The sequence below is a fragment of the Arvicola amphibius genome, chromosome 6 (assembly GCF_903992535.2).
Source record: "Arvicola amphibius chromosome 6, mArvAmp1.2, whole genome shotgun sequence".
NCBI lineage: Eukaryota > Metazoa > Chordata > Mammalia > Rodentia > Cricetidae > Arvicola > Arvicola amphibius.
The window spans coordinates 100,098,042-100,111,641 of record NC_052052.2 but is presented as its reverse complement, the minus strand read 5'-3'; the positions used below and the strand labels follow the sequence as shown (position 1 = coordinate 100,111,641).

General features: G+C 43.3%; 1 protein-coding gene across 5 annotated transcripts in view; it reads right to left on the bottom strand.

Annotated features, from left to right (window-relative positions):
* Positions 1-212: 212 nt before the first annotated feature.
* The window catches only part of Dclre1c (DNA cross-link repair 1C), a 29,748-nt gene continuing 16,360 nt past the window's right edge, over positions 213-13,600 (bottom strand). For 4 of the 5 annotated variants that reach the window (XM_038333634.1, XM_038333635.1, XM_038333636.1 and 1 more), the window contains 5 exons: positions 10,638-10,774; positions 10,068-10,122; positions 7,184-7,272; positions 4,292-4,386; positions 213-2,282 (listed from right to left, as the gene is read on the bottom strand). In XM_038333634.1, the coding sequence (XP_038189562.1) occupies positions 1,381-2,282; positions 4,292-4,386; positions 7,184-7,272; positions 10,068-10,122; positions 10,638-10,774 (1,278 nt within the window). In that variant the 3' untranslated portion in view covers positions 213-1,380. Of the gene's footprint in view, positions 2,283-4,291; positions 4,431-7,183; positions 7,273-10,067; positions 10,123-10,637; positions 10,775-13,600 lie in introns of all 5 variants that reach the window. The other variant, XR_005285818.1, reaches the window with a different exon arrangement.

Genomic DNA, 13,600 nt, shown 5'->3' with positions numbered 1-13,600 from the left:
GTCATATACCCACTAGGTTGGGTCAAGTAATTCCTGATCTAATTGCCATGTAGTACAGTGATGATCTGTGACATTCAGTTTAATCTGCACATTGTGAGACTCCATTTAAACTTACTTTAAGTGGTATGCATATATATATATATATATATATATATATATATATATCTTTTTCCTTGAGTTGTAAAATGTCAGCATAGTAAAGTGCTTATGAAGACGTTTATAAAGATTTATTAAATTCATATACATCAATACAAAAGCATTGTACTTTAAGGCAGTTTCACAATTCACAGAGCATATATATGTTAGTCATTCTAAGTGTTTTCCTTTACGTTGTAGTTTCAGTTGTACCATTGTATTGGTGACTTTTGTACTTACTAAAACAGTTCTTGCTAAGTTGCCCAGGCTTGACTGCCAACTTAAGTCCCTCTTGTCTCAGCCTCCAGAACAGTTAGAACACAGCCTTGCTTAGCTCACTGGTGATTTGTAAGATTTTTATTTTATGTGTGTTTTGCCTGCCTGTATGTACACACACCACATGTGTGCCTGGATCCTCCAGAATAGAGTTACAATTTTGAGCCACCATGTAGGTGTTAGAAATCAAACTTGGATCCTCTACAAAATAGCAAGTGTTTTGCTGAGCCATCTCTCCAGCCTGCCTCTGCTATCAATTTACTTTAATAGGACTGCCTTTTCTTCTAGACTGCTTCATTGTATCCATGATTTAGGATACAGTGGATATTGTGGAATAGTCTGCATATACTTGAAGAGATGTATTCTGCTGTGAAGTAAAAGTTTATCAGATCTAGTTATCTAGTTTATCTGGTGGTGATCAGTTTTTGTATTTGTGTATTATCTGGTCTCTTTTCTGGAGAGCAGTACTGGACTTCATACATGCTAGGCAAGAGCTCTACCATTCCATTGTTTTGGTGAGTTAGGCATTTTGTCTATGACAGTATCTGCTCTTATTATAGTCTCTCTGGCTTTCTTGAACATACTTACATTGTCCTTTTACTTTTAACTTGAATTGCGCTTTCTGTAAACAGCATAGTTGACTTATGTTTTTCCTTGAGTCTGTGTTTTTATGAATCTCTTTACATCACTTGCATTTATTGTGAGGATTAATGTGTTTAGATTTAGTTCTACAATCTCATGCAACACTGGTTTTGACCCTGTCATTTGAGCATACTTTAGTATTCCATTTTGATCCAGTGTATTGCTTTGTGTAGGTTTTTTAGTGGTTGCTCTAATAGGTGTGTCTAACCTGCAGGCCATATACATCCACAGCTATGAGTGTTGCCCAGAAATTTGTGTATGACATTGTGTTGCAACATCAAAAGATTGGACATCCTTGCTAGAATTAGGGTTTTAATTCTTAAATATCTAAGAGTGAGCATTTCTTTTCTCGACAACTATACTCTCACCTGTTGCCAGTTTTCCATATAAATACTGTAAATGCTCTGGTTTAGGAAGCTCAGCCTCTGGAGTTGAGGGGATTTCAAAATCGGAGGAGCTCTGTGAATCCGCATGTGTGCTGGTTAGTAATGTTTTCTCAGGTGGGGATTTCTTGCCACTCACAGTATCTGGTTCTCCAATGTGAGGACCTCCATTTCCCTCATCTCTGCTTTTCGAATCACAGTAAGAATCCTGTGGACCATGTGCATTCTGTTCCATTTGAGAGGCAGAAATATTCTCTCTGCTTTTTGGTGTGTAGGCATCTCTGTTCAAAGATGTGCTATCCCCAGCACTTCTCTCTTGGGAAGATAACAAAATAGTATCACCCTGGCTGTCCCAGCCTTGACTTCCTTGATCTGTTATGTGTGTTGACTGAGATGAATTCTGGGAAGAGATGTGAGTGGATTCTCCATCAGAGTCAGTGAGAAGCCTTGGTGACTGAGATTCCCCCGTCTCTATGGAGGAAGGTAAATTTTCCAAACATTCATCTGTGACATCATCTTTTCTTTTGAAGAACACTTCCCACTGTGGTGTGTCTGCATCAGCATTTTGCTGGGGGACTATCACAGGGCCCAGACCTCCCTGTAGTGAAGGTGGGGCTTCTAACTCTTCTTCAGTGTCACTGTTAGATTCTTCACAGTCTATGAAGTTGGCCAGAGAAGCCTTCTGCATACTATCTGCTTTGTAGTACCCAGGGCTTTGTCTCAGTTCAGACTGGTCTTGTGGCAATGCCTTCACTGGAAATACCTCAGGATGTAGAGTTAGCTGGTACGGAACTTTGTGCCTTAACGGTATTGGTAGAGGGTCATCAAAGAGATCATCTTCCTCCTCTGAAACAAACAAAACAGACATGTAGGGAACAAGGGAATGAGACTTTTCACTTCCGTGAGAGTTGGAGCTGTACCATTGACCTGTTTCAAATCTTGGAATGGTACAAACACAGGTGCCAGTCTGCAAAGAGATAATAAAAGGCTGCCATCTGTTGAGAATATAGGTCAGTACTTCTCACACTTGAGGGACCACTTGACTCACAGGATGACCTTTTTTTTTCTTAAAGGATTTTGTTTTCAGTTATATGTATGTGTATCTGTTTGAGTATGTGCCCATGAATGACGTGCCTGAAAACGTCACCAGTGTTAGATCCCTGAAGCTGGAGTTAGAGGCAGTTGTGAGCCAACTAACGTGGATGCTGATTTAATACTCCTGTGTGTGGACAATCCATGAAACATTTTAAGGACTAAGGGATACGAAGGCCTGGTCAGCAGACTTACAGAAAATGATCTATAAGCCCACAAATCTAATTCTACGCCTTCTGCCCTTGAGCTGTCTTTGTCTGTGAGCCACCTTTCCTGATAAGTGTAGCTACCACCCCTGAGCAAATAAGCCTCTCTTTACAGCAAATGGAGGCCATCACAGAAAACCACAACTGGACGCAATGCAGAAATCAACAGCTCATTAAGAGCACAGCTCCAACAGATAATCTACGTCATAGCTCCCGCATCTATGGCCGAGGGAATATTGTGGAAGAGGTGACAGACTGGAAATGAGTCAAAATACCAAGAAGTCTCCTGTGGAAGTTGAATAATGACAATATCAATTGACACATTAATGTGGAAGGGTGAAATTTTCCAGGGTTACACCCCTAGACAAAGTAACTACAGGCAACTAATGACTGCTGGGAGGAGAACTAGCTTCTCCAGGAATGAGCCCCTTATGAATCATCCAGTGCAATGCTATCGGCCCTGATACCATATATACAAACAACAAAAACCAGCACGTATTTCTCTGTTTGTGCATATACATATATACACGTGTGTATGCATAATAATAAAAGAGGTTCTCAACTTGAAGGGGGATGTGGAAAGGGCTGGAGGAAGGAAACGGATGAAAAAGGAGGGAAAGTGATGATCATATTTTAAAACCCACTCAATAAAACCAATGACATGCATGGACTAAAATAAGCATATTGCTTGTAAAATAAATCATCCTTTAGTTCCAAGGCCAATGCCTTCTGACTTTGGAGGGCACCAGCTACACATGTGCACAGATATACCTGGGAGCAAAACTCATATATACATAAAATCTCAAAAATAATTTAAAATTAGATTCTAAATGAATAGAAATATAGAAGCTAAAATGGAAAACAGACCTGAGTTCAAATCCTAGCCCTATCACTTCCTGCTAGACTTTGGGGATTTTCTAAATTGTCTAAATTCCAGTGTTCTCTTTTTTTTTTTTTTTTTTTTTTTTTCCGAGACAGGGTTTCTCTGCAGCTTTAGAGCCTGTCCTGGAGCTAGCTCTTGTAGACCAGGCTGGTCTCGAACTCACAGAGATCCACCCGCCTCTGCCTCCCAAGTGCTGGGATTAAAGGCGTGCGCCACCACCGCCCGGCTTCCAGTGTTCTCTTTGGCAAAGTCAGACTGACATCACTTGGAAGTTTGTTTACATGTCTAGCTGTAGCGTGTAGAAAATGAAGACTTGCCCTATAGAAGTGTTTAATACACAGCATTCTTCTCCAGTGAGAATTCACCTCTGGCACTTTACCAAAGGATGGAAATCTGAAGTCGTAACCACCAAGTGTGGCTGCTATAAGCCAACAAGGCTTTGCTCAGAATCTGAAGCTCTCATTTCTAGTCAGAACTTATCTATGTTCTTAATTACAAAACGAAATAGCAGTATAAGAAGGTAGAATGAATGGAGAAGAACTGTTTGTTCCCCTGCTCTGTCTGATCAGAACCAAAGGAAGCTAAGTTTCTTCAGCATCCTGGCAAAAATGCTCTGGGTGACAACACAGCCCTCCTGTCACGGTGCATTTTGGGAAGAGAAGAACCATTCTTACCTGAGTCTACATAGATTGTTCTGGTTCTCTTCAGTTTTCCAAGTGGTTTGTACTTTGGTTCGGCACTTCGGGAAGATCGGCACAGAGGCTTTAAACTGACATAAATCAGAATATTTGACTTTTCCTTTTGGGAAAGTTGCTGAAGCATAAACATCACTTAGATTAGAACAAAGCCATAGGGCGATCATGTGAGCATTTGTGGGAAATAAAGGCAATATTTAATAAAGATCTATAACTTAATAAAGTGGCCAATGGAAGCACTTACAGACAACATTAGTAGATACCAATCTTGTACAGAGGGAACCGTCTTAGCAGATTAAAGCCAAACTTGAATCTTTGCTCTTAATGAGCTCTATCCCAAGACAGGATTAAGTCACCTATTGACACCTAGCATCCAGAGAGTCTAGGAGAGGTGCTTCTCTGTTCAAAGTCATTTATTTACCTCTTGCAAGGATCCCACAAAGTTGATCTGATTCCAAAGCCACAAGCTGATAGCCAGGACACAGAAATAAGATCTGCAGGGGGTCCACCCTCACTGAGGGCTACACTACCTACTTTCCTTCTGCCAACTTGCTAGAAGCCTTGAGGATCAGAGCCAACACAGCAGATGGTGGCAGCCATGAAGCTCCCAACCTGACTACAGCCAGACTTCTATTTGTCATCCATGTTCTCATGTCTGTGATATTCCCTGGCTCAGTCCCATGTGGCACCTCCAGAATCTGCTGTTACTGCTTCTCTCTGTAGCCATTTCATGCATTCTCTTTGGGTAACTTTTACCAAATGAAGGTCACTCTTCAGACACCTACCTACAACAGATTGCCCAATAGAAATGCAAGGTGGGAGTACAAGATAGGATAACAAGTACTCCAAATGATTCTAAGTATAGTCCCATTTAAATCTACAACACAATCTTAAATCTCAGCCATCAGGATTAAGTTCTTATCTCTTGCCTTGCTAGCCAGCATGTTGCTTTCTTTATACTACCATGCTTTCTGGCTTCTAACTCATGAGTCTACTAAAAATGGTGTAAGCTGGCACAAATAACCTTACTACCAAGATAATCTAGTCCCTGCACTAGGTCACTTTAAAAAGATTTTTATTTCTGTATTCATGTGTCCATCACGTTTGAGGTGGATATGTTCCATGGAGACCAGAAAGGGCATTGGGTCCGCTGGAACTGGAATTAGAGCTAGTTGTGCAGCTTTGGATGTGGGTGCTGGGAACCACACTCGGGTCCTCTGGAGAGCTCTTAACCGCTGAGCTATCTCTCCAGCTTATCAGTTCACACTTAAGAATTGGCCACTCAGGGAGGGTAGAGGGAGAGAGGGGAGGAAGGGAAGGGAGTGGAGAAAAATGTACAGCTCAATAAAAACAGTAAAAAAAGAATTGGCCACTCATAAGTAGATATTATATGTAAAGCAAAGAAAAACCAGACTACAATCCACAGCTCCACAGAAGCTAGGTAACAAGGAAGACCCTAAGAGGGACACATGGATCTCCCAGGGAAGGGGAGTTAGATGAGATCTCCTGGGTAAACTGGGGACAAGGAGAGTAAAGGGGAGAGGATGGGAAATGAGAACACGAGGGAATGATGGTCTAAGTGGGTAGGGATGGAGTGGGAGAGACTGAAAGAGAGATCTTGATAGAGGGAACCACTATGGGGTTAGAGAAATTCCCAAGAATCCACAAGGATGACCACAGCTAAGACTCCTGGCAACAGTGGAGAGAGGGCCCAAACTGGCCTTCCCCTGTAATCAGATTGGTGAATACCCCAACTATCATCATAGAACCTTCATCCAGCAACTGATGAAACCAGATGCAGAGATCCACAACCAAGAACCAGGAATCCAATTGAAGAGAGGGAAGAGAATATATGAGCTAGGGAGGTTAAGATCATGATGAGACATCTATAAAGGCAGCTGAACCAAGTTTGTGGAATTTCAGGAACTCTAGGCCGACAGCTGTGGAGCCTCCCTGGGACTGAAATAGGCCCTCCATATGTGGGAGACAGTGGTGAAGCTTGGACTATCTGTAGGGCACCTGGCAGTAGGATCTATCCCTGGTGTATGAGTTAGCCTATTGGAGCCCATTCCCTATGGTGGGATGCCCCAACTTAAAGTGCAGACTTTTTGTTGACTTCCCATGGGAGCCCATACTCGTTGGGAGGAGGGATGGAGGGGGAGAACTGTGGATGGAATGCAAAATGAAATTAAATAATTAAAGAATCATTGCTTTGGAGTGAAGATGTTACAGTTGGAAAATGAATACAAAAGAAAATATAATTACATGTGAGCTTCTAATAAAGCATATAACTTGTGCTCATAAACAAAACTGGCCACTAGTAACTTCCACTTCCCCTCCTCCCACCGTCAGAGCATGTATCTTTCCTGGTTGCTCGGCTGAGCTCTGGCCTCAGTCTAGCTCTTATTCCTTGCGCTTCCCTGGTGATTTTTGTCCTTGACAGCCTCCCACCTGCCTGGCATTTGGACAAAAACCAGCTTCCTCTCCGGGACTTGAGAAAGTAGCCTGTACCTGCTAAAAGGAATCATTGTCCTTATCTCTGGCACAAGGGACCCTGGCTCTCCATTAACATACACTGTGGTGCCTATTAGCATATCAAGCTCCTAGACACATTCAATCCCTACACTTCAAAGACCTGCACCTCAGTTTATAGTCCCCTCCTCCCAGGTACCTGTTCCTTGTAAAACCCTGGGCAGTGGTGGCTCACCGCCTAGACCTCACCATAGCCAGGAGCCTGTTTCCCACCTGTCTCTCAAAGCTCAGTGCTGTATGTCCTCATCAGTCTCAGGCTGATTTTCAAGCATAGCACTCCCATGCCTCCCAGCCAGAGCCACCAACAGCACACAAGTCCCACAAACAGAAACTACTCACACGTCCATGACCTTATCCACGGTGAGGCCTACTGGAATGACATTTGGATAGGCATTCACTGGACAGATGTAACTCAAAAAATCTTTAATCTAAAAGGAATACAAAATGCATCAGCTATCTCTGATGGGAAATTGAGGTGCCAGTCTATTCCCAGTTCCTAGTATACAGAACCAGTTGAGAGGTCTCTCCATGGGAATAAATGAAGAGGGGACATACAGACACAATGGAGTTGTGTCCAGCCATAAGGAACAAACTATCATTTGCAGGAAAATGGATAAAAACTAGAGATCATTGTGTTAGGCAAAATAAGCCAACTCAGGCAAATAGCACATTTTGTATCATGTGGATACACACATACATGGTACATGTACAGATACGTGATAGGAAAGCGGGAGAGTAACTGTGTGGGGCGGGGACTATCAGGAGAGAAAGAGTCTAGTCTGTTTTCTCTCATTGCGGGAACTAGGTCTAACAATACATAATGGAAACTGATGGGGGACTGTCTCAGGAGAGACCAGTGAGAGGGGGAGGAGGGACAAGGGAGGGTAATGGTGGGCAAAAACGAACAAAGTATGAAGATATATTTGTATGAAAATGATATGATAAAATTCATTATTTTGTATGCTAACTAAAATATTAATTAAAAAAAGAAAACGGTGTCAGAAAAGAAAGGTATAGGAAAGGGCAGCAGAGCGTCCTTGTGACCCTGCTTCAGTGCTGGCTGCATGTGGGGACCACCAAGGGACCTGCCAAACAAAAGACACACGCACTGGCAATGCCTTGGCCTCATTCCCCTAAACGCTCCCTGTGCTGCGCTACGTGGGGCCTGGGAACTTGCACAGTTGAACTTTGTTCAGGTTTCTGCTCCACAGAAAGAACTTGAGGTCCTAATTAATGGAATCTAAAAATGGTGTCTTTTTAAAATTTGACATGCATTTTTTTTTTGTACAAGGCCAGTTGCCTACACATTTGGCAAACCCTCTTCCATGTGAGTTAGAATATAGCTGAATATTGACCATAATAGATACAAGAAAAGAAGGTCTTGTACCTTTTTCCATGTATAAATAGTCATTACCAGGGCAACTGCATCTTGGAGATTACTTGATTTGCTCTAATGCCTATTCTTATGGAATCAAATACCACGCAGTGGCTACCACCTTGGGAAGATTCCAAACTCTTCTGCTCATTACATCTTGGCTTGCAGTTGCTAAAGTGAGCAACACAGTCAAGCCTGAATGCAAGAGCACTCGAGGAGTCCAGAGTAAGACTGGGCCCAGTAGTGATCTCTGGTGGCCCAAGACCTGCAGGTCTCTCCAAGCAGCCAACTTAGGACAACCTGCCTCTGTGCACATTTCTCTAGTGCCAGAGAGAGGACCCCTTACTAATGTGGGATACCCTCTGGATGCTGTGAATATGTTTTATTACCATTGGTTAATAAAGAAGCTGCTTTGGCCTATGGCAGGGCAGAATAGAGCTAGGTGGGAAATCCAAGCAGAGATAGAGGGGGAAAGAAGGCAGAGTCTGGGAGATGCCAGCAGCCACCAGGGAAGCAAGCTGTGAGATGACAAGCCGCAAGCTTTGTGGTAAAATGTAAACTAATAGAAATGGGTTATTTTAAGTTTTAAGAGCTAGTCAATAATAAGCCTGAGCTAACAAGCCAAACAGTATGTAACTAATATTAAGTCACTGAGTGATTATTGTAAAAGTGGCTGTGGGACCAGGCGGGACAAGAAACCTCCAGTTATACCTTACCGTAAAGTCTGAAACACTGGATGTTAAGGTGTCTGAAAGCTGTTCACACATAGGTGGATGTGGACAGGGAGGGAGCACACACAAGACCAAAGCAGAAGGCTTCCTGAGCAAAGGTGCTAGCCAGTGCAGGCTGCGTGTACTCTGACTGAGACATACAGCTGGGAGGAAGTGTTCCAGGCCCTTTGTGTGTATGTGTGTGACTCAAAAGACTGCACATACAAAGTCCTTTCATACCAATTCCAAACACAGTTTAAAACATTCACAGGTATGTTGATTTTATTTTTTGCCATCTTCAGAATACAAAACAGAAGAATTCTGTCCTTATTCCCCTTAAGAGTCCTACCAGGCAAACCTCACTTATTAGATATTGGTGAGCTTTGATCTCAGTAAGTCTAAGTAAGTCTAAGGCTCAGATTCTTTATCTATCGTATAAAGAAGATAACACCTGTAAAATGCTGGCGCCAGTACTCCCTGGCCAGTACCTGGTACCCAGTGAAACATCCGCTGCCATTATGCAGGACAGAGATGGCGATGCCAATACAAAGATTTGGATGCCCTCTTTCCAAAATGGATGACCAAGGCACAAAGTAATGAGCATCTAACTCTAACTCAAAGGACCAAATGAGGACACAGAGCCTCAGGGATGTCCAGTAACTACGAAAATGGCTACTCTAACCTAAAGGACACCTATTCTTTAGGCACTTTGCACAACCAACTTTTTTATACCTTTAGGGAGGCATGCACACAAAACCATTACTTGCCCCTAAAGTGCCCACCTTGCACATATGAGGATCTGAGTTTGATGGCCAGAGCCATGTAACAATGCTGGATATAGTGGCGCACACTGGTAATCCCAGTGCCAGGAAAGCACAGGAAGACCCCTGCCAACAGCCAGCCCAGCCTAACTGCTGAACTCCATGCCAATGAGAGACCCTGGTGCAGAAGAGTGTGAGGGCCTTCCTGAGGACGACACCTGAAGCTGCCTTCTGGCCTCCACCCAGACACACAGCTACACTCACCCCTTCCCCCCCACACGCACACATATGTGTACACCCCACAGACATGTGCCCTGCCCCGTGGTGACCAACCCCAAAGGCTGCAGTCAGCAGTAGGAGCTAATGGATCCTCTTACCTCACTGTAGGAGGAGTGAAAAGAAAAGCAAGCTCTGTATGAGCTCTCTCCTGTCCTAGGGAAAAGCAGAACACAAAAGGACACTTAGCAAAACTAAGTAGTGCCGTAGGGTTGAACTCCACTTAGGCTGTTTGGGTGTGAAGCCATGGGGATGTGAGGAACTGCTTCTTGGGACAGGAGGCAACTTCTTTAGACATGGAGACCTTCTGTAGACATTCTAAATAGCCCAAATCAAGGAGGTGTTGCTAAGGTACTGGGGCCATTGTGGAGGTGCCTCTACTGTACCCGTGCTTCTATTCTTTCCAATACCAGTCTGTGATACACAGCACTCAGATGCCTTCAGAGTTCAGCCATCTTGTATCTCACAGAGGAAGTCCCTGGATGTATCAGCAAATGTACTGCCATAGTTTGAAAGAAACATCCCTTTACTTTACATAACGTTTAAATGAAAAACATAGTCCCTACAATTGTAACATCCTCTCCCTGGGCTCATGCTGATCTGAGTTTAAACTTCATTAAACACAACACTTCCCCTCTGGGTTTCTGAAGACCAGGCCATCGGTCCCTTACCTCACTATCACGTTGGTTTTTCTGGTTCTCTCTCCGAACCACATGGTGGATGGTTTGATGCTGATTGTATGGAGCACAGTTTTGTTTTTGGAAGTAATCCCACAGGGTAATTTATTCCAGTGAAAATACTCTTCTGCCTGAAAACAAAACAAAAACACATTTGTTTTAAATCCTAGCTACATATTTTCAACAAGGCTATTGTAGACTGGCATTCAAAAGCAATTGCAGGTGAGTTTTTGGATATGAAGAAACTGCAGACGCAAGGAAGGAAGCGGGTTATTCCAAACTGAGAAATCTTCTCCAGACACCTGGCCTGGGTGCTCCAATAATGCTGGAAAGTAGGTTTGTATCAAGAGAACTCCCTGGCTTAGTGATGTGCTACATGGCTGGAAGATCATGAGTTTGAACCCAGCCTGGACTCCAGCAGCCTAGCCCTATCTACAGTGAAGACTCTCAAGAAAATCAACAGCAAGCTACTCTCGGGCTGGGTGAGATGGCACACGATGACTGGGGAAACAAGCAGGAAGATGGCAAGTTGGAGCCTAGTCCATGCTACAACAGCCCGAACACAACGTCAGACTCCCGGTTTATTATTACATTCTTTTAGCCATCCAAGATCTACTGGATGGGTAGCTGCGTATGAGTAAATAAATAATGAGAGTTAGACTATGTAGCCTACCTATCGCCAGTTACAGTATGAGTTAGACTGTGTAGCTACCTATCGCCAGGAATAGTTTCTAACATGCAGCTCTCTTACTGGAAAAAAAATTCTTTTTATTTGTCTGCATGTGTGTGTGCATGTGTATACATATATGTGGGGGTGCCCAAGGAAGCCAAGAGAGGGCACTGGACCCCTGGAGTTGGATTTGCAGGCAGTTGTGAGTCCCCTGAAAGAGCAGGAAGAGCTCTAGGCACGGAGTTAATGTGCAGTTCTCTTGCAAAGGCTTCTATTAGAACACTACATGTTGTCGAGGTGAAAATGTATTTTCAGGCATTGTTCTTAAGGGTTTGAGCACATGGAGCAGTGCTACTCTGTTCTGCAACAGTGGTCTACATATATATGCATGTTGCTGAGGGTTCTATGCTCAGACAGCTCAGATTTTAGGGGAAAATTGTGACCAGGCACATAATTGTATTTGAAGGTGACTAATTCAATTGTCTTTTTTGGTTTTTCAAGACAGAGTTTCTTAGTAGCTATGGAGTCAGTCCTGGAACTCACTCTGTAAACCAGGCTGGCTTCAAAGTCACAGAGATCTGCCTGCCTCTGCCTCCCAAGTGCTGAGATTAAAGGCATGTGCCACCACCACCCAGCTCAGTTGTCTTAATTAAATGTCAAAGACAGAAGCTGGAGCTGGGCAGTGGTGGCGCACGCCTTTAATCCCAGCATTTGGAGGCAGAAGCAGATGGATCTCTGTGAGTTCAAGATCAGCCTGATCTATAAGAGTTAGTTAGCAGTACAGCTAGGGCTGTTACACAGAGAAATCCTGTCTCAAAAAAAGACAAAAAAAAAGACATTAGTTGGGAAGAGGATGGAAATCAGGGGGAGGGGGAACAGAGAATATGAAGAGCAAATGTAATTAAAAATATATTGTATAGGATTGGAGGGATGGCTCAGAGGTTAAGAGCATTGGCTTTTCTAGGGGTCCTGAGTTCAATTCCCAGCAACCACATGGTGGCTCACAACCATCTATAATGAGATCTGGTGCCCTCTTCCGGCATCTAAGCATACATGCAGACAGACCACTGTATATATAATAAATAGATAAATAAAGATTTATTTTTTAAAAAAATATATTTTATAGATATAAAAAAGTACAGGGAAAAGATGTATTATCAAAGGAAAACAAATGTCAAAGGCAAACTCAAAATGGAAAGCTGGCACTGGTAACTCAAGGGTTCACAGTAGAATTACAAAGAAAAATTGACAGTGAGCAGCAAAGACATCTGAGGCACTTCCTTGGGCTTACACCACTATGGTATTGCCTTCAGAGTTGGAAGGAGGTTATACCTAGATATTTAAGTGAGTAGAAGAAAATTATAGTTTTTTTAGAAAAAGATTTATTTAATTATGTATACAGAATTCTACTTGCATGTGTTCCTGCAGGCCAGAAGAGGGCACCAGATCTCATTACAGATGGTTGTGAGCCATCATGTGGTTGCTGGGACTTGAGTCAGTGCTCTTAACCTCAGAGCCATCTCTCCAGCCCCAAAATTATAGTTTTCAAGCATACACCTGTCTTAAGTCTCAGAAACAAGTAGCAATGCACTGTGAACATGTTTACTTAAATTATAAGCTCGACATAGTATCACCCTGGCCTCCACATTAGTATCTCTCTATCCATAGACCAGTATGGCTCTCAGACCTCATCAGAGAAGTTTCTTTGTGCAGTGGACGGTGGCGGACACAAAAACTCACAGCTGGCCAAGATACAGGGAGTAAGTGCGTGAGTGGTGCCCAGCCATGAGCCGTCTCTAACACATCGCCACCCCTGAGGCTCAGGCCATCGTGGAAGTGGGCACAGAAAGACAGTAAGAGCCAGAGGTTATGGGGACAGGAGCCAAACTGTCTTCTAGCCATGACAGAACTGCTGCACATATGAACCCAGTCGGCGTTTTAACACAGAGTGGGAAAGTTCCTGAGCAGACCCTACTCCTGAGGAGCTATGGACAGCTGATGCCTTCTGGAAGACGGAGAGTCAGTTTTCTTTAAGGGTGTGGCTTCTGGCAGGTCAGCCGTGTCCAGTGGATGGCCCCATATCCAGGAAAATATGGGCAGCACCAACTGAACTCTATGGGTTATTAAAACTGACAAAAGTAACAGAGCACACGCAGGTGGATGAACAGGGAGAAGTGGGTGGATCTGGGAAGAGTAGAGGGGATAAATATGACCAAAATTGATTGCATGCATTTTTCAAAGAATTAATATTTGCTTAAATTACAACTAACACAGATTAATAACTTCA